Source organism: Buteo buteo, chromosome 19 (assembly GCF_964188355.1).
Source record: "Buteo buteo chromosome 19, bButBut1.hap1.1, whole genome shotgun sequence".
Classification (NCBI taxonomy): domain Eukaryota; kingdom Metazoa; phylum Chordata; class Aves; order Accipitriformes; family Accipitridae; genus Buteo; species Buteo buteo.
In genome coordinates this window covers 12,537,143-12,556,746 of record NC_134189.1, presented here as the reverse complement: position 1 = coordinate 12,556,746, position 19,604 = coordinate 12,537,143, and the positions used below count along the sequence as shown (strand labels likewise).

The window sequence follows — 19,604 nt, the reverse complement described above, 5'->3', positions numbered from 1 at the left end:
CAACTAAACAAAAAGTGAAAACTATAGAATCTGAAATAAAGACATAAATGAAGTAGTAGTATAAGCATCATAATACATGTCCTAACCAGTGAGTACTTCTCCCAATATCCTATATGATACTGCTGCTCACCCAATGGGGACATCAAGACATGACCCTTCCCCCTTCCTCTATCATCAGCCCCAAACAAGTCTTGAAACAGAAAGGTTCAAGACTCTGAACCAGAGCCTTTGCAAATACAGACCTTCATTTAACTGAACATAGGAGACTTACGATAATGATTCTCATCTACATTGAGATACTTTTTTTTTTTCCCCCTTGGCCAGACATGGCAGTATATTATTGACTTATGTTCACTACCTAAAATATTCTCTACTGCACTCTTCCAGGAGAGGGCACGGTCAACATCAACTTTAACAGATGCAAACACAAAACTGGGAGAAGCACAAGAGTCCAGTCTTTCAGTGGACAACAGTGCTATTTGTTACTATGTTTTACAAAGTTGTTGGATCTGGAATTTTTCAAAGGAAAAAACAACCCCAAAACCAAAAAGAAAACAAACAAACAAAAACTATAGAAAGACAGTTTTTCAGTTTATAAAAACTTGTTACAACAGCATTCTGGTTATTTATTTCTTTGGTCTAAAATTTGCTCTTATGAAATTCTAGTAATTGACATTCACAGAACTGAAGAGTATATTGTGACTAGAATAAGCCCCAAAACACAGTCTGTCACTGAACATTAGCTTAATGCTTTTTAAAGCTTCACTGAACATTAAGACTTTTGGAGATCAATGCCTCAGCTGATAAGACACCAGACTGAAGTTTGGATGGGTAAGTTTAATATTGTAACCAGGTCATATCAGCTTCCTAGCAGGAGCAGAGACCTACGCTCCCATAGGGATTTATAAAACTAGTTCTAGTGTTTACTACTGGCATCAAGTACCTGTTTACATGTGTCTCTGCTCATATAGCAGGCTAGTCAGAGACACCCACCTTTTAACTATGACCAAGCTTAACATGGTCGCAGGACATCAGGTTCATATATGTAGAGATAGATGTTTCTGTACATAATTAAATGCTCTCCTATATACACATACATACATAACCTATGCAATAGTTAGAATTAAACTGCTTATTGTACATATTTGTATCTAAATTTGCAAAAGTTTAACACATCTAAGTCTCCTAAATAGCTGCAAGCCCAGACATAGCAGCAGCCTGCACGTATGTTCATTTACACCGTGGCAGCAGAAGGAAGGTGTCAGATCTGTGACAATCTCATTTCAGAAAAACTAAAGCTAAGGTAAAACAACTTAACATATTAACATAACAAAGCCAGAGCATGAGTTTTCTTGTTAACTATTTTACCACATGCTCTGCTCCTGCACGAAGCCTGAAAAGGTAAAGCTAAAATCAGTGAATCAGTCTGCTACACTGTGTTTCTCTACCCTGAAAGAGATTAAAATACCTATCAAAAATCTTCAGGCCCTTCCATGAGGGCCATTTTACAATACACCATTTTGTGAATTTCAAACCAAGAGTTCAGTTAAAAAGAGAAGCTCCTGCGAGCCTCCTCCAGCATAGCTTCTATGTTCCTAACTGCTCCTCAGAAAATCTGGGAGAACCTCACACTAGAGCCTAAAACCAACAGAGGATTCTGTGTTGAAGCAGCTACCTATTTCTCAGTTTGTTCCACAGTCCATGAGAAAGGTTGCCTAAGCCTAGTATACAGTGCTGGCCAAACACCCCTTGCACTGAAGCTCAGGTCACTTAACTACTGTCAGCTTTTAAAAACTTTTTTTTTTCCTCCTCTAAGCACTACAGAAGTGTCAAACTATTTTATGTAACAAGGCAGAAGATACTATGAATGATAAAAATCAATAAATCAGTGAACCCTTTTCTACCCAGAGCTGCCTATAGACCTTAATCTGCCATCACAGAGAAACCAAAGGGAGGCCAGGCCCTGCAAAGACATAACCTTGATGTGTCCCTAAAAGCACGAGCTGTGCAGCCAAGCATACATTCATTAGTTCCTCAACCCAAAGGCACTCAAGTACATACTAAGCCATTCAGCATTTCCTGGGTTTCACCACATATATTGCAAGACGGTCACGTTCTTATATGCCTCTCCTGGTCCCCAAACTCCTTAGAAGAATCACAGGACAACTCAAATCTTTTAATCTACTAGTCCTATTCCCCAGTGGCAGTTTAATAAGAACTAAACACCCAAATCCCCCTAGCATTTTTTCTGAGTTTGCTAAAGAAATAGAAGGAAGAGCTCTTGCAGAGGAAAAAAAAAAAGTGCAGATAGGTATAACAGGCATTCATGGAAGTCATCAACATTTTCTCAAGCTACTATCTAAAATAGCATAAACTGGCAGTGCTGCTGAAAGCAACAGCCTCCTATTTGCCATCTCCCATTCCTACACCCATGTCATTTCCTCCCTTTTGCCAGCACACACACTTATACAGATGCATAATGAACCAGATCAGTGTTTATCAGACTTGAAACAAATCCAAACAAAAAAGCCTGCAGCGGTTTCTAGTGAGATGAAGCTCCCCAGCCTGGTTCCCTACACTGCTGCACTCTCAGGCTTACACAAGGAAAGTGATAGTGCAATAGCTAAAAAGGGCAGAACTGCTTCTTTTGAAAGAAGCGTCAGCTTAAAATAAAACCCACTGAACACTTACGTTTTGAGAGCACCTCTAAAATATAGGCATATATGTAGGTAGCACAAAGCGCAACTGAAGCAAAACTAAATACTTACAGTCTTCATGTTAGGCATGCGGAGAGATTGCATGTTTCACTTATCTTAGATGTGGTAAAGTTTGTGATTTTATCAGATTTTAATCAGGCAAAAAGAGTGTGTTCCAAAATTCAACATCCACATTTATATAGTTATTTGGTCCATTAAAGGCAAGTTAGGTACTCTTAAAACCACTGGATTTTCAAGATACTTTAAACACCAAAGTATAAGCTACTCAGAATTCCTCTTCACAATTTTTGCATAGAAACATATAGTATTTTGCATTAGTTAGATCACTACATTACTGGGTCAGTGGTTTAGCATCTTGTTCTAATGCAAGAGATACTGAAAATATCATTTACTTCGTAAGAGAAGATACAATCAGTGCTGTATAACTTTCACACCAAACCAAAACGAAGACAGAGGAAGTGTTACATACCCGCAGCAGTCCTAAATTTAAAAAAAGTTAAATTTGGAATAACAACACAGGTAGAAAATAGCAGAAGCAATAAGCGTTCCAGCCTTGCTGTTCAGGATTTTAATCTACATTTAAAATTTACAGGGAAAAAAAGTACAGTCAAGTTTAAAAGCTGAAGACCCAAGCTATGCAAACGTAAAGCAGTTCAGCAGATTTGTCAAGAATTCTGATTTGCCCCCAAAATCCTTTCCTGTGACTACACACACACTTTACAGAGCTGAAATTCTTACTTACCTCTTTAGCACAATCCTTGTGAGAGCAGCAGCAGTGGGAATTAACAATTACAAACACGGAACAGAGCTCTCTTTTTGTCAAATCCATCAGGAAGAGAGAGCCGCACACACCAAAGAGTTAGTTAGGTGCTAGTTTCCGATGGGAATCCACTAGGCAGTGGACTTAACGCACAGCGGAAGGAAAGCAGACATCAAAGTTCAAAGGGAGCATTGTTTTCTGTTTGACACCTCTTGTACTTTTCGAAGTCCAGTACATGAGGCTGCAGAGATTTGAGCTTAGTATCTGCTTTTGCCACTCAAATGCTGAATAGAAAGAATCAATGTAAGCAAGAGGTAAGCATGTCCTTTTCTGCCTGCCCAGCTAGCTGTAAGGAGGAGGAAGAAGAGGCAGCGCAGGGATCCTTTACTTCCTGCATGTCCCCGCCCCCCCCCTTGGCTGCTCTGCCTATTCTCCACCCAGGTTTTCTGCAATAGTTTAAGGCTGCATGTAGGATCATCACCCAGTTCATTCCTGCTGTTGCAGAAGGACACTGTTAAACAGAGGGGAACAGGTCAGTCAGCATATTGTTCTGACCCAGGGTTGCTGGCACTAGTTTTGTACAGGGGGGATGAAGGCAGCTGCTCTTTCTCCTCTTCTTTCCATGAAGCTACAGAAGTATATATACAGCTGACTACAATTTAATCCTAACAAAACACAAGTCAGCACTAGGACAATATAATATATTCCACCTCCCTCCTTCCTGACAATCGCATTCTGCTACCATTGGCAACAGAGTCTGCTTTCCTTTTACTGGGTGCTTAATGTAAGGGAATAAGGATTTGAGGGTGATTTTTGAACCGTTGGACAAAGTCAGAAAGCGCACTGTTGCTTGTTTTACGGCACATGCACACAAATAATCCACAGAGTTATATTTTGTAATAACTCTTGCTAGAGTCCAAACCTAAACCTTAAGTCTGACATCTCCCCCCCCCCCAGTATCTAGTTTCAAACAGCCATTGTAAAATTTGTTTACTAATGAGTTGTCCACAGCTTCAGGGCTTTTGGAGTTTTTTTGGAAGGACACGAGAAGCAATGCTAAGAAAGATCGCGTGCACTATTTTGAAGTGTGAAGTGAGCAAATGGATTTTGACCATCTAGTGATGATAAACTGTGATAAAATTCAACTTCACATTATCAAGATCACTTTTCACCCCAAAATAGCATACTTAGTTCCTCAAGTATACCACAATTATACCAGTGTTGTTGTTATACTATACAATGACAATGTTGCAAAACCAACACTTTTTCATCCTTTACTGAGCATTTTAGAAACTCTCTCCACCAGCTGCTGTGGAATTTTAGAGGGGTCAAGGGAAAAGGGATCATTGAAGATCCTGCTATGTTGATTGGCTTTCCAACTGCTTAGCTAGACATTTTTATAACCTCCCAAAAATCAACTGCTAAAGCTGTTGATTATCATCTCCGTTTTAACAGTGCTTACTGGTATCATGAATACAGCATGTTGGAATTTTGCTTCCCATTGCTTATAAATTTTTTTGTTGTTACAGTTGAACTCAAACCAAACAGACACTCTGCAGTCAAAGCAACTCTACTCCACTGGAATAAAAATCAAACATTTTGCATGCCTAATTAAGGCTACACTTTTCTGGGGTACACTGCATGACCTGCAAAGAACATTAAATGTTTCAGCTTTTAATAAACACAGTCTACCTGTCCCAGTCTAACCACAATTCTTGCTTGGCTCTTTTCAAAGGTGCTATAACTACAAAGCTTAAAAGGAATTCTACCGTAACTGATTAATCTCAAACAAAATGTTCTAATGTTGCAGAGGCTAATAGAATCAGCAGCAAAGTCAAATCACACAAACAAAGTAATTAAAGTCTCTATATTTTCTTTTTGCTAAGTTATTACCATTCTAGTTTGAGCCAGTCCCAAGCTGCCACAAACCATTAATTCCAGGAATTTAGACAGAGCATATGATTCCAGTGGAAAACAAGCCAATGATCCTACCTCTCTCCCCATAGTCTCAAAGAAGCCTCCAGGCAATGGTATATATGGCATTTAAATTGGTTTACCCCATGATCTTCTAAATTTCACCACCTGCTATTAGTTACTTACCCAGCCCTCAAAACCAACATGTTTAACCATTTCACCACCTTTTCCTCTAATCCTTCATCTTAATCCTGTTGTCTGTTCTAGAAACAAACTTTCAGATTTAGTTCTTTCCCTATTTCACACACGGTACACCTAAAACTATGTGATAGCTCTCATCCCAGTCCAATCGAATACCTACTGTGAAAAGGAAGACTTCAGCTTAAGATCTACTTAGTTCAAAAGAGATATGGGTTGCCTACAGAAGATAGATTTTATTGTTCTTGTTAAAAAGCAAGGTAGAGTAATTGAGACCGCAGGGGAAAAATTTTAAAACAATGGAATGCATTTAACAGAAGTGAAAATTTAGCTTCTCTGATTTCAGTATTTTCATAGCAATTAATTCTGGACAATTGATAATTCTGCCAAGAATTAAATCAGTAGATCCTGCAGAATAAGCTCTGCACCAGATCAGTATTCTAACAGAGTAAATAGCATTACTGCAATACAAGCAGTAGGAGCAGATGAAAGCTTCCAATAAGCTAGTTAGCTCATGAGGCACTATTTAGACTAGAACAGGCCTAGTTCTCTTATGATCAAAAATGATTGCACATTTTGAGCTTGACTGATCTGCCATCATCCAGATAAAGATTCATATCTCAGCTATTCGAGAGCTCTATGTCACTGAAATAGCTTAACCAGTTGGTCTTCACCCTCTGCGATGAAGGTAAGTAATCTAAGTCCCATATTTCTTAAATTTCTCCAGACCAGCTGTCTTCATGACTTGCAACAGATAACCATGTATGCCCAGACTTCACAAACACATTGTAAAGACAATAGAGGCACTATAGTATTTATACAGGCCTGCTTGCTGCAACATGACTGGCCACAATTTAGAAACTCTTTTCCTCCTCAATTTACCACCTACTCTCAAACAATTTCTGAGGCATTAATAAAAAATAAGAGGCCAGTCACAACAGTAAAAAAAAAAAAAATTCCCAAACACACATGATTAAAGTTGTTGCACACAAAGTATATTTGTATTTTGATTGACACACCCATACTAACTGCTTATTCCTAGTTTGTGAGGTTGCTTAAAAGAAGCAGCTAGTCATTTGTATGAGATAATCTTTGGTGAAAAGAATAAAACAGACTCCTTATTTGACTAGCCATCACTGCTCACTATCAGCTCCACATCTGTATTCTACAACTGATATCCAAGCCCAGGAGCCACAGGACACTACATTGCCTGCTTAACCAACTTCTTTGCCAGTGTTTCCATACTGTATTTTTACTTATTAGAGCCAGAGAATTTACAGCATTAAAAGCCTTACAAGATCAATATAGTAGGCTACAGTTCTGTTGCTTTGTTTCCACACAGTTAAGGTTGAACAAGAACTAGTCATAACTCTTCCTAGAAATCGTTGGCTGCGATCCTTTCCAGCACTCTCAAGTAAAAGGCTGTAACAAAGCAAAAAACTACTGTATTTGTGATAATACTGAAGTGCAACTTATGCTATGCGCTACTGCTGAGTATACACCACGCCTTACAACTACCCCACTGACTAATTATCTAGCCCAGCACACAAGGCTTTTTAAGTACTTCAGCACCTCCAGGTAAATAAAAATATCAACCTATTTCAAAAGTCCTAAGAATCTGAAGCCCTTATGACTAGCTAAGCAGATGGTTTTAGTTAAAAAGTAGATTAATTAATCATAGCACCTATGGAAACTGCAGCAATTCTAATGAATAGAAGAAATTACTCAAACTCTAGAACAGGAGATTTTATAACTACAAGGCAGGACACAGTTCCTTAGTGTATCGCTGGCAAACAATTAGGATATTGGTGCATATAACAGTGAAAAGGGCCTTGTTTAGAAACACACAGTATGAGGACAGAAGTTCTTCTGAAACAGTAAAGTCTGATTGGACAAGTAGACTGGGCGCTAACTTTTCAGTTTTTATTTTGCACAAGAGTGTAAAGGTAAGATCAGTTTAATCTATCGTGCACAGTTCTTTAACCTCACATTTGGAAGCAGGGATGTTGCCTTTATCATCCAAACAAGAATATGCAGTGGTGAACATTTTGAGCTAGCTGAATGACCCTTTGCTTTACTGGGACTTCAGCTTAGAAATGGCTTTCAAAAAAATACAGACGTGCCTAGACACACATTTCAGTGCTATAAATTTAGAAATGCCACAGTGACACAATACTAAAAGTGTCTTTCTTCTATTTTCAGTATGGAAAATACATTTTTGAAAAATCAAATTATATTAGTTGCATTCTCTGCTTTAATCAGCTACCATTCCAATAGAAAAACATCATCTAGTACTCATTTTTAAATTCAAGTACAGCAACAGTAATGTAAAAGCCACAGATTAGTTCCAGGAGACTTTGAACTGAATTTAAAAGAATGATCCAACACAGGCCACAAAACACATTTGGTACCAGAACAAGCCCTTCGAAGAAGATACCTACTAAAAGGCCTAGGATAATGTTGCAAACACCAAAAATAGTGCACAATTCAGACAATGCACCAAAAGTCATCGTCTCTTATTTTATGACCTATTCTAATAGGAGCGAAGGACATCTATTTGTGTACCAAAAGATTCAACAGTTTCAGAGGGTGGTCTTAAAAAGTATCCCTGCTATGCAGAGAACTTTATGATAGTGGTAATGGTAAGGTAGAAATATATCTCAAAGAGGTTTACCTTAAAACAGAGTCACAAGCTCATAGTGTTAGGAAGCTTCTAAATACTTATACTGGACAGAGAAGGAACAGCCTTTTTTCTCTTTAGCATAGAAACATTATGCACAATAAGCAACAGAGTTTCTTATATATACATTTTAGCATGTTGTGTGTCTCTATTTTTGGGAGTAAACTGTATCTGCAAAATCACATTCAACTTTGGTGACTTCCACTCTTTTAATACAGGAACAAGCAAAAGCATTCAAACAGGCATACGTACCCCACATCACTGGCTACTCTGGCAATAGCTCTGAGTAACCAGGAGGTAACTATAAAGGGTTTATGTAAAATTCTGGTGGAGTTCTGGCTTATGAATCACGTAATAATCTCAAAATAACTTATTGTTGCTCAAGACCCCTGTGAGCTTCCACAAGACTAAAACTTTCCCGGACTTACCCCATTCCTACCCCTGTGCAACTATACCAGTACAGTTGGCAGGACAAGAAATTGTAATCCATGCATTCTTAGTGTCAGTATTTTTGACTAGCAGCGCTATACTGACAAATAACATTGAGCTATTGGTCTCCCCACAGTAACACTTCAGTGATTCATTAATGGTTCTCATCATGCTGCAAAGCCAGGCATTTTAAAAACACTCACCACCTCCCTGTTCCTAAGAAGAGCCACCTTCCCATCTCTTGTTAAGTTAAATTAAACTCAGTTAATGTAAGAGCTAAATAGATTTGGTATCACAGTTTTAAGAGGCCTGATCCTTAACAGATAATGAACTTTTTTAATTTTTAAACATACATTGTTTACTCACTATTCTGTGAACTTACTTAGGTTTCTAAAAAACACATTCGGAAACTGCAATACAACCAAATTTTAGAATTTCAGATTTTAAAAATACATTAGATCTCGATTTTATGTAACTCAACTGAAGCTCACACCCCTCCCCTCCTTTTAATTCCTAATCATTTTGAAATCATATCCAATTCAAAATTGCTAACAGACACATTCCAGACTCAGCAGTAAGATAAATAAGAAATACCTCCTTTCACTTCAAACCAAGTTTGTTTTACAACACCAATATTGACAAAACAGTTTTAGCTGTAATCTAGAAGCTTTTGATGCTGAATAGTACAAATGCCTCTAAGATCAACTTGTAGAAGTGAGCTACTTTTAGAAAGGAATTCAGTTGAATGAGCCTTTTTCCTTCCAACTTCAGATATCATCTGTCCTGGCTGTGCAAACCATATAGCATGTTTTATCTCAGTGTTTAAGCTGATCCCTGCTTTTCTTTACTTAGATCAATGTAATTTCTTAAACAGGACTTCTAATCTAACACGTAAAGCTTCTTAAGATATTAATGCTTCAAAACCTTGAATTCCTATCTTCCATTTTTAAGTCTATATATTTCTGAATTCATGAGTCAGTGACTGAACCTCCACCCAGGAAGATTCTTCACTCTTAAAGACGTTCCAGCAAAATGCTTGCAACTGAGTTGAACAGCTACAAGATGCACATGATAGAAGCTTAAGTAATATTTAGTCCATTCAGTGTGATGCAGAGGAATTGCATCTGATGTGCAATTTTTTTCCATTTGATACTTAAGTACCTGAAGTTTCTTCTTTCAACAAATACAGTTAGAAGAGTTTGCCCTTTCTTACAATTAATCTATTTCCTGTGCTTGGTTGAAGGTTTATGGCCTTTCAGTATCTACTTTAACAGAAGACTACTTGCTCTGTTTGAAGGTTACCTCCCCCTACTTTTCCATTGATTTTTTTCCAATGTTTTTTCCACTTTAAAACTTGATAGGAGGAGTGTGTCTGTATCTACCTGAACCAGGCCAAGAAACCAAGTTATTCAAGGTAAAGAAACCGAGTTTTATGTATGCCTAAAAAAAGTCACACATTGCTTCCAGAAAGCAAAAGAGGACATTCATCAACATTCATTAAGCACTGCAAGTAAAATTAATCATAAGTCTAAGGGTTAAACATTTATTTTTGCTGCCTAGGACCCCTCAGGAAGAAGAAATAAGAAAGAGCTGGGATACTTTGCCCATTGCACCTCTAGTGAAAATGAAGTAGTTGACTAGTCTAGAGAATTATGATGCCTAACTTTTAAGAGATTAATTTCACTCAATTGATCAAACTGCAGCACTTTGTAACTGACTCATTTCCAGCCAAGAGAATGACCTTCACTAAAACCAGTGAGCTTCAGTTCCCACCAGTTAGGGATATTAAGGATTTTTAAACCAGTTAGACACTGCCTGGTCAGGTTACTCATTATGTACCTTGTTCCCTTGGGCCTTTTTTTAAGCTCTGTAGAACAGAGAAGAAAAATGTGCCCACTCTGTGGAACATTTCAATACAACAACTTTTTTTTTTTTAAGTCAAAATGCAGTATTTTTTTTTTTTTATTTCCTTCTCATCTCAAGGCCAGCTCAGAAGGCAGACATTTGTTTACAGAGAAGAGATTGGACGTTCGGTGAAAGCAAGGACAAGTGCAAAACTTCACTTTGTCAAAGTAAGCGTGGAGAAAATTAAGTATAGAGCACAAGTCCATCAGGAGAACTTAAAAGGTAAGTTTATATGATGGGAGGGGGCAAAAGAGAAAAGGGAGTTTTCTGCTCCTACTCAGCTGATTAGTACATTTGAAACTGAGGGTGGTGTTAACTTTTTTGCAATGACAATGTTTGGATTTTTATGTTAGTAGTAGATACGCAAGAATGAGACAAATCTGCGTAATAAACTCATTAATTGTCTTTTACTAGTCTTGGGACTAGTCAATCACCTAGAAAATTTAAGACTTGGGACATCCAAGTAATAGAGATTGAGTAATCAGTACCTTTACATGCTCATAAAAATAATCTCTGTGCTGCAAAAAGAAAGCTTGAAAGAAATACAGTGTAGAAGTAATCAAGGTCTATACTACATCTGTGAGTGGTAAGTGCAACATGAGCAAGAAAAAAAAAAGCTAGCTTTTGAGGCAACTGCATGGGTTACATCCGTCTAACCTGAGGCCGAGACAAAGCAGCTGAAACTATTGCTGTTAGTTATACCTTCACTGCATTGCTTCACAAACAGACTAAATTAAGAAATCATACTTAAGATGTCTGTTCTATAAATATCTCTGTTTTCATTTAAATGCACATGTAGCCCACTTCAAATATCTACTGTAACAAAGTGTTTAATTGAAATATGCATGGAACAGGTCAAAAATAGAATACCAGTCTCCAGAGAGGAATGAAGTCAGACAGGGAAACCTTCCTGAATTTTATCAAGATCTTACACTCCTTTTTTGTGCAAGTGAGTATGTAGCAGAATTAAGTATCTTGATTACATTTTGTATTGGATCTGTCTGCACTGCTTTGCTATGGAACAAAATTGAAAAAAAAAGAAAAAGAGGCGACCCATTCCTTAATCTAGTAGTATATCTCACAGACAGTTGTGTCTGCACAAGAAGGCAAAGGACAAAAAAAATAAGTCACAGGAGCAGGCAAGATTACCTTAATAGTGCAGCTTATTTTCAATTAATTACAGGCTTAGATTTTTTTTCCTAGGCCAAGTAGGCAGCAATAAGTGCCCACTGGATACATTCAGTCCCAGCTGAAGAGACATGCTACTTAAGCCTCATTTCCCCACAATTTCCCCACACCCACCCACCCCCCAAAAAGGTAAAAATCCCAGGAGTTTCAATTCCTTTAAGCGCTAACTGCTAATTTATTTTGAACCATTTCCAAAGAACAAAGGATAGCGTCAATGAAGAAAACAGGGGGTTTTGAGACAAAATTGCAACATTATGATTTAAAGAAAACAAAGTGGAAGGGTAGGTTCCTTTATGCTTGAGTGACAAGACATGCAGATCCCAATTTTCCTTTCTGAAGAAACTGCTAGTGAAAGGGTCTGGACTGAGTATGCTAGAGGATGCAAGTACAAACAGAGGTCAATACTCTGTGTCAAACTCCTGCTGACTTCCTCACCAAAACCAGAAAACAAAGTTCAGCATAACACCTTGAGCCCTACAAATTGTAGATCATTGTTTTTTTAAGTCAGACATTTACCCAGATTATTCTATTGAAAGAAGTATTCTTCTAGTTGAAGTGAGCCAGAAAACCAATTTAATTGCACTTCTATTTCTTGGATCAGAGAAAATTTGGGAACTTTACCCCAGCACTGCTTTAAGGAAAAACAGGAACTTCCCAGTGAGATAATGTAGACAATATAGACAAGCATCTTGCAAACAGCAGACTCATGCAGCAGTGCTATCATCCAAGAGGTGAAGCAACAATAACTGCCTGGGCCAAAAAATGTCTCATCTCTAGGAAGAAATTCAGCCTTTAGATCGGATATCTAGATCTTTGCTTACCTAACTGTATCATTTAATCGGAAAACTGCTTCCAACCATGAGGGAAGACCCTAAACAGAAGAGGTAGAACACATAACAGAGTACTCTGAGCAATCCTGGCAAATGCCCCAACCCAACGCTGCAGCATCAGGGCATCAGCTAGACAAAATGTGTAAGGTCAAAACGCAGGGCAGGTGAAGGCCAACCTAAGAGAGACCAATGCACAGCCAAAATGGGAGAAAATAATGTTAGCTGGTAATACCAAGTGTGGTCCTGAAAAGACACCCTGGGCATTAGGATACCTTTTAAAGGCTTCTGTCCTAAGCAATAGTACGGATTTAAGCTAATGGGGCAACTCTAATAGTTACTGCAAAGGGGGTGAGGGAAATCAATTAATTTAAATATGTATCACCTGCACTGAGTGGCTACACATTTTGATCTTATTGCCTTTGGGGTTTCAGTGGTTTTTAAGCTCCCGCATGGCATGATCTTTCATGACTGTCAATAGCAGACCAGTATTATTGTCTTTCTGGCTCTGTGTATGCATCTAGATAAAATAATCCTTTCATTTAAGGCACAGCAGGAATACAGCTGCTACCTCAAAATATTCCTAAACATGCCTAGGAAAGTAGCAAAGCAAGAGGTTGAAATGGAAATGTTAAACATCTTCCACAAACCCCGTTCGCCTTCCAACATACATTAGAAGGAAATGTGTTGGTAAGTACTGTTGGAGTCACCTACACAGGAAGCTTTCTGACTCTGCTATTGATGGTTCATGCACTGTCCTTTTAAGTACTGAATTTCTCAACTGGTTCACCCCTCGCCCACAACTGCAAACATTGTCTAAACTTCTGAAGTCTCTTTTGAAATGAAAGAATATCTTATTTTCTTTAACAAGAAGCAAAGGACAAGGGCAGAAAACCGTATGGCTCTATCACATTGGTTCACAGAGCTTTCACAGAGTGGTAAAAATACAAAGAGTATTTTATTTCACTTTCATAACACGGTTCTGCTTTCCACATTATAGAAGAAGCACTGAATTCTCCATTAAGACAGGTTTGTGTTTTATTTCCAGTTAATACTGCCTTTTCTTCATTGAAAGTCTTCCTTAAAAGTTATTCAAGTTTTGTTTGTGGTTGTTTTGGTTAGGTTTTTTTGGGTTTTTTGTTTTGGTTTTTGTTTTTTTTAAAAAAAAACCCTTGCTTTGCAATTACAATGAAATAAACAAACCGAAATATACCGAAGCACACAGCCTTTCATTTTCTGCCTAGAAGCAGATAATGTACACTTCATTTTATTTACCTTCCTGTCCTCTGCTCCTTCTGAAAGAAAACAAGATTTCCTTGATTCCATGTCAAAGTACATTTTAGAGCTCTCAAGCAGTAGATGAAACAGCAGGAAAAAAAGTTCAACAATTAAATTCAATCTGTGAACCATCAGCAGCAGAGTAGGTGGTAGTGTTGGACAAACCAAAAAATTACCAGTGTTTCTCATCCACTTAGAAGTTCAACAGTCAGCCAAAAACAATGGGGAGAAAAAGCTTCAAGCACAATAAACAAGCGGTAAATTGAACCTTCCTAAGTCTCTAGATAAGTGCGTCTGCTACAAGCCCCTATACAAGGCTTTCCTAAGTACTTCACAGACCAGGGAAAAGACAGCTCTCTAAGACCTGGGGATTTCCAAGCCTGAGACTGTCTCAAAAGCTGATTCATACCACAGCCCTGTTCCTAGCACTTTTTAAGGAATGGGCAGGGCAGTTACATCAAGTGTCTGTTCTGAGAAAAAGTGCCCATCCAAATTATGCTCCTTTTGCTCTAGCCAAGACACATACATAAGCATACCAAAAGGCACCACTAAGACTGTTTTGGTAAGATACTTAGTTTTCTTTCACTGATCCAAACAGCTTGCAGATCAGATTATGCTGTAAGCAGAGTAAAGGCTAGAGTTTACCCTTGTTTTTCCTCTATTTAGAAAATTACAGATAAGTCCACCAACATGCAAAAAAAAAAAAAAAAAAAAAAAAAAAAGACTCTGCCTATATCTCTATAAAAACTTACTCTAACATCTGTTCAAAAAACCCCAAACGGCCATTTATCCCTTCCTTCTTCCTCGTCCTGTGCCTCTCCAATATTCCCCTTCCAACAAGGGATAGTCTTTTATTTCACCAAGCCTTCCTTCAGAATTCATTACATCTGACATGAGGACCCTTCCTTCCACATTTGTAAGTCAATAATTATACCTGCCTTTTATAGTGTGAGACATCAGGAATAAGAGAGCATTTTATTTTTCCAAAGCTAAGTAAATTGTTTATTAAATCCTCAACTTCTCCAAGATAATATGCACAAAAAGATTAAGAGGAATTAATTTGTCTACAGATCGGAAAAAGAGGTAAGTTTTCTTTCCACCCTTTGCACATCTGCACAGGTATTCTGAAAAATCCAATGCAAGTTTTTACTTCCCCCCGTGGCCACCTCTCTATTCTTTCTGAATGCTTAGATCACAGGGTTGAACATGTGCGGTTTGTTCTACTGCACTGGTATAGTCTTCACAACACTGTTTTAGCGATCACAAAGTAAATCTAGCCACAACCATTCTGAACATTTCTAGCACTACAGTTCTGCTTCCTACATTCAAGGTCTGTAGGTTCCACTTAGTCTAGTCAGATGGGCAAACTCAAATCTCTTGCTTGCCTTCTCAGCCTTATTTGGTTTCACTCACAATGCCTCCATCACCACCACTACACTTACCAGCACTTTTCAGGGTGGAATACCTTGCTGCCATTTATCGAGTATTTCTACTGCATAATGGTAAGAAGTGCACCTGACACACAGTAGCTAAGGGCCATTTGGAACTATTACATTCACTCTAGGTAACAATTTATGATTTGCCTTGGCAGGCAGCTAAGCCAAAGTGCTCCGAATTTGTGATCCAGCTTCATTCAGAGAACAAAGTTATCAGCTAATCTTCGAGACTGAAATATTTCCACCAACCCCCCAGTGGCTTAGAAAATAATCTGTTATTATTCTAATGTGTTTTGTTGCTTCGTTTTGATTTTTTTTTTAAACCCTATGGAATACTTTCTTATATACTGAAGGAAAAGTATGAACACATGCGAAATTTTCTTTCCATTCACATATTTTACAGGCTTCTGACTGACAAGTTGAACCATCCTATACCTTTCCGCACATACCCTAAAAACCTCTTGTCAGCTTCTCTTTTTCCACACACACTTGCACAATACCATGCTACCCAGCTGTACTCCTTTACTGTTAATAGTAGTAGCTTCAGAATCAGTAGTGGGGAGGGACTTACACTGGTCACTCGACGGTAGATCTGCGCAGCATTTTGGCACTCGGAATAAGGATACTCAGACGTAGCCATCTCTAGCATACACATCCCAAAAGCATATACATCAACGGATTCATCATATTTCTCCTCATACATCTCGGGGGCCATGAACTCTGGGGTACCTTAAATTAAAAGAACGATTCAGACTCTAAATGTCTCAAAGCGAGCAGAGGCTGCTGGCGTTACTCACCGCAGGAGGAAGCAGATGGGCAGACCTGTGAGACAAGAGAAAGTGGAGGCAAAAAGAAGAGGGAGGAAACCCTCAGTCACTCTGTTGCATCAACATATTTCGTGAGTCTTCCATTGCAAGGCCTTATGGAGTAAGAATGGCATGAAAGGACTGATGCAATTCCTGGTTTATGCGTGTTAGTTAATATAAGTATCAAAACAGACTGGATCAGGCTGGAGTCAAACGGAGGGAAGGGGATAAGAAGAGGGGAAAACTGTAGACTAGCCATAGGCTACAAACCAAATACTAAGGAGAGTTAAGACACTTACCTTTTCTCCCTGTAAGAAAGGAGGCACATTAAAACTTGTTTCAAAAATTACCTGACTGCCCTCTGCTGCAAAAGAAGTAGTACTGGTAAGAGCCCACAGCTAGTCTCTGACCTGGTGCTCTCTGTCTACTTTTTGAAGTAGAATGGTTCGGGAAAGGCCTTGCAATGAAAAACTCTGTTGTTACAAATATAAATCTTCATGAAAAAAGGATAAAAAGTAATTTTCTGCAAAGGCCACTCACCAGAGCCCTTTTCTTCATATACTTACCTTCCCACCTGCAGTATATTTATAGGCCTACTGCAGATACAGGCATTAGTGAGGGACATCCTACAGTCAAAAATACTCAGAAATACAGAGAGATTGAGTTACAGGCATAGAGCGTGAGATTCAACAAGTCCCATTTAAATAGTGTGCAGAAAATTATTGCCCAGTGAAGCATCACGGTGTCCCCTCTGTAAGCCAAGGGACTGCATTGTATGATCAGATTTACTTTAAGCCAGAGATGCAAGTTTGCTTTTTGTAAATTTAAGCACAGAATTATTTCCTGCAGACACCAGATTCGAGACAGTTTACAGATCATTCTATAGCCACGTTGCTTGTTTTCACCACACTAAACCAAAACAAGAGAATGTGATTGCAGTCGTTTATCCAAAAGTTAACCGTTAACAGATAGCTAGATATGAAGTGATCATTTTCCAATGATAAATTTGAGGATAAGACTTAAGAAAATAATGCTTATGAAATGCTTATTAATGTTTATTTTCTTATGCTTAAGAAAATAATTTCTTTTTGACATTGTATAATTTTCTTTCCTATTAATACTTTGACCTGGTTAAGAAGCAGGAAATATTTCAGCGACAGCTTGCAAGACAGTTTACAGGTATACACCATTGATCCCATCTAGGAATCTAGTATAGGACTGTTGAGTAATACTGCATTTTAGCAAGCTCTAAATACTGAGAGTGAGAGCAACTTCATTCCCTGCAGCCTATTTACCCAACTGTAAAAACAAAGCTGATAAAACCAGTTCTTTCACAAATTCACAAGAAAGACTATACTAGTTTCATCAAATCAATTTCTGAAAAAGGTTATTAGTGGATACACAAGAACAGAGCCAATATAAGGCAATACTTCCCCAACGTATCCTCCTAACTTACATGAATCCACATTCTATAGACTCCCCAAGTAAGGCATTATTTCACAGTCTGACTGTGACATAATATAAATATATTGACTTTCTTTGATATACCTTAGTTTCTGATTACTCACAAAGTATAAGAGATTTAATATTAACCCCTGGTGACAATCAAAAAAAATTGGCTGTATAATTAATGCTACACTAAATATTAAAATGTTGTTTGGTCACCAAAATGCACTTGTACAGTTCATGAAGAAGCATCATATTAAAGCTGAGATTTATACGTAGTCAAGAGTGGTTTTATCAACAATGTTGCACTAAACTGTTGGGCAGGGCAATGAATCTATATTCCAAAATGCTTAATGATAATATACAGGTATCAAAAGCACAACCAAAATTTCAACATGTAATCTCATCAGGAACACAGAATGACCTCAACAGCCAAGAAAGAAAGCTGATGCATTTTCAGGCTTTGACAATGTACCTTTGAAACCATATTTTTAAGGAAAGCTCTTAAAAGACTCAAGTTTCCGAATAGGTAGACTGGCTCACCAGTCTCCAAAACAGGAGAGGCTTACCTATCACACTTTTGGCAAAAGAAGCTCTTTTCAGGGTTGCCAGACCAAGGTCTCCAATCTTGACTGATCCAGTGGGGCCAGTAATGAAGATGTTGTCACATTTTAAGTCTCTGTGAATAATGGGAGGAGTGCGCGTGTGTAGAAATTGTAAGCCTTTCAGTATCTGACGGCACCAGCTTCGTAGTACTTTAATTTTCATCACTTTAAATCTTTTCAAATACCTAATGAAAAAAGTAACAGTAGGTTAAACAGGTTCTGCTAACAAGTAGTAGATTATGCTGTATCATTTGCTGTTCTGAAGTAAAAAAAAAAAAAAAAAAACACCCAAAAAAAACAGTAATTAGAGATGCACAAATTTCAACTTCACCTTCTATTTTAAAAATCTACCCGGGCATTTCAAGACTTCAGAGAAGCTAAAGATAATACCCCCTCCTAAAATCCTAAAACCTACCCCCTTTCTTCTAGCCAGGGGACTATAATGCTGAAAGATAAACATGAAATGCTTGATCTATAGCTAATAATTCTTTTGCATACAAAGTCACCCTATGGTAATTACCTATGGTAATTAGAGAGTTGGCTTGCTAAGTTTCAAGAAACTGCTTCCTTGACAAAGAGTTAAAGGCTTATGCTTTATAACAATTCTTTATCTATTCATTTATGAGGGTTTTTTCTTCCCTTTTATCCTGAAACTGCTTAAACAGTTAAAACATTTTCCTTGATTAAATATAACTGGGTGGGGGGAAGGTGGGGCACTGGAGCCAAAACACTAATAACAACCAACTAAGTGCAGAGCTGTTGCAAACTATGCAAGACCTCTGAAGTTGTTATACCTTAGTTACAATATTAGTCCAAGCACTCTGGTCAAGGTTTCCAGGTTACACTTCAAATCTGCTTCAAATTTACTTGTTGAGTTCTCAAGCAAATTAGAAATTCTTAAAGACCCCTTCCTTGGTGCAGGACAGGGTTTGATCACCTAAACCTGACTGGCACTACTCACTACTTCAGAACTATGGATAGATACGGACAGGGCTGGGAAATCTTTAAAAAGGGTCTGCTAAATAATTGACAAGGAAGAGTTCATACTTGAAGTCAGTATCCCTTTGCAGGTAGAATGTGACCCAACCTTAATTGTTCTAACATTGCTGCTTTTTAAAATCTCATGTCAGAAGAGTCAAATTTCATCCCAAAAATACTCTCCAATGCTTGTGGCCTAAGACTATGGTGGTCTTCTACTCCTTAACTTCAACAGATTAGAGATGCCACAAAGTGAATAACTTATGACAGTATTCAAGTGCTTTACAGCAGTGTATTCTCATGTTTTCCAGCAGTCTATTCTCACAATCTCTCTTTGGGTAAAACAATTTGAAGTAAACAGTTGTTGTTTTCTTCCTTTTGAAAAAGCATGGGCTGAAATACAATTAGAGAAAGGAACTAGCATGCTGTGTAGAGCA

The 19,604-nt window shown here is 38.0% G+C and overlaps 1 protein-coding gene across 6 annotated transcripts in view; it reads right to left on the bottom strand.

Moving 5' to 3' along the window:
• WNK1 (WNK lysine deficient protein kinase 1) overlaps positions 1-19,604 on the bottom strand; it is a 107,114-nt gene that overhangs the window by 46,975 nt on the left and 40,535 nt on the right. For all 6 annotated transcript variants that reach the window (XM_075051087.1, XM_075051088.1, XM_075051089.1 and 3 more), the window contains exons 3-4: positions 18,154-18,374; positions 15,904-16,061 (exon numbers count right to left, since the gene is read on the bottom strand). In XM_075051087.1, the coding sequence (XP_074907188.1) occupies positions 15,904-16,061; positions 18,154-18,374 (379 nt within the window). The remainder of the gene's footprint in view (positions 1-15,903; positions 16,062-18,153; positions 18,375-19,604) is intronic.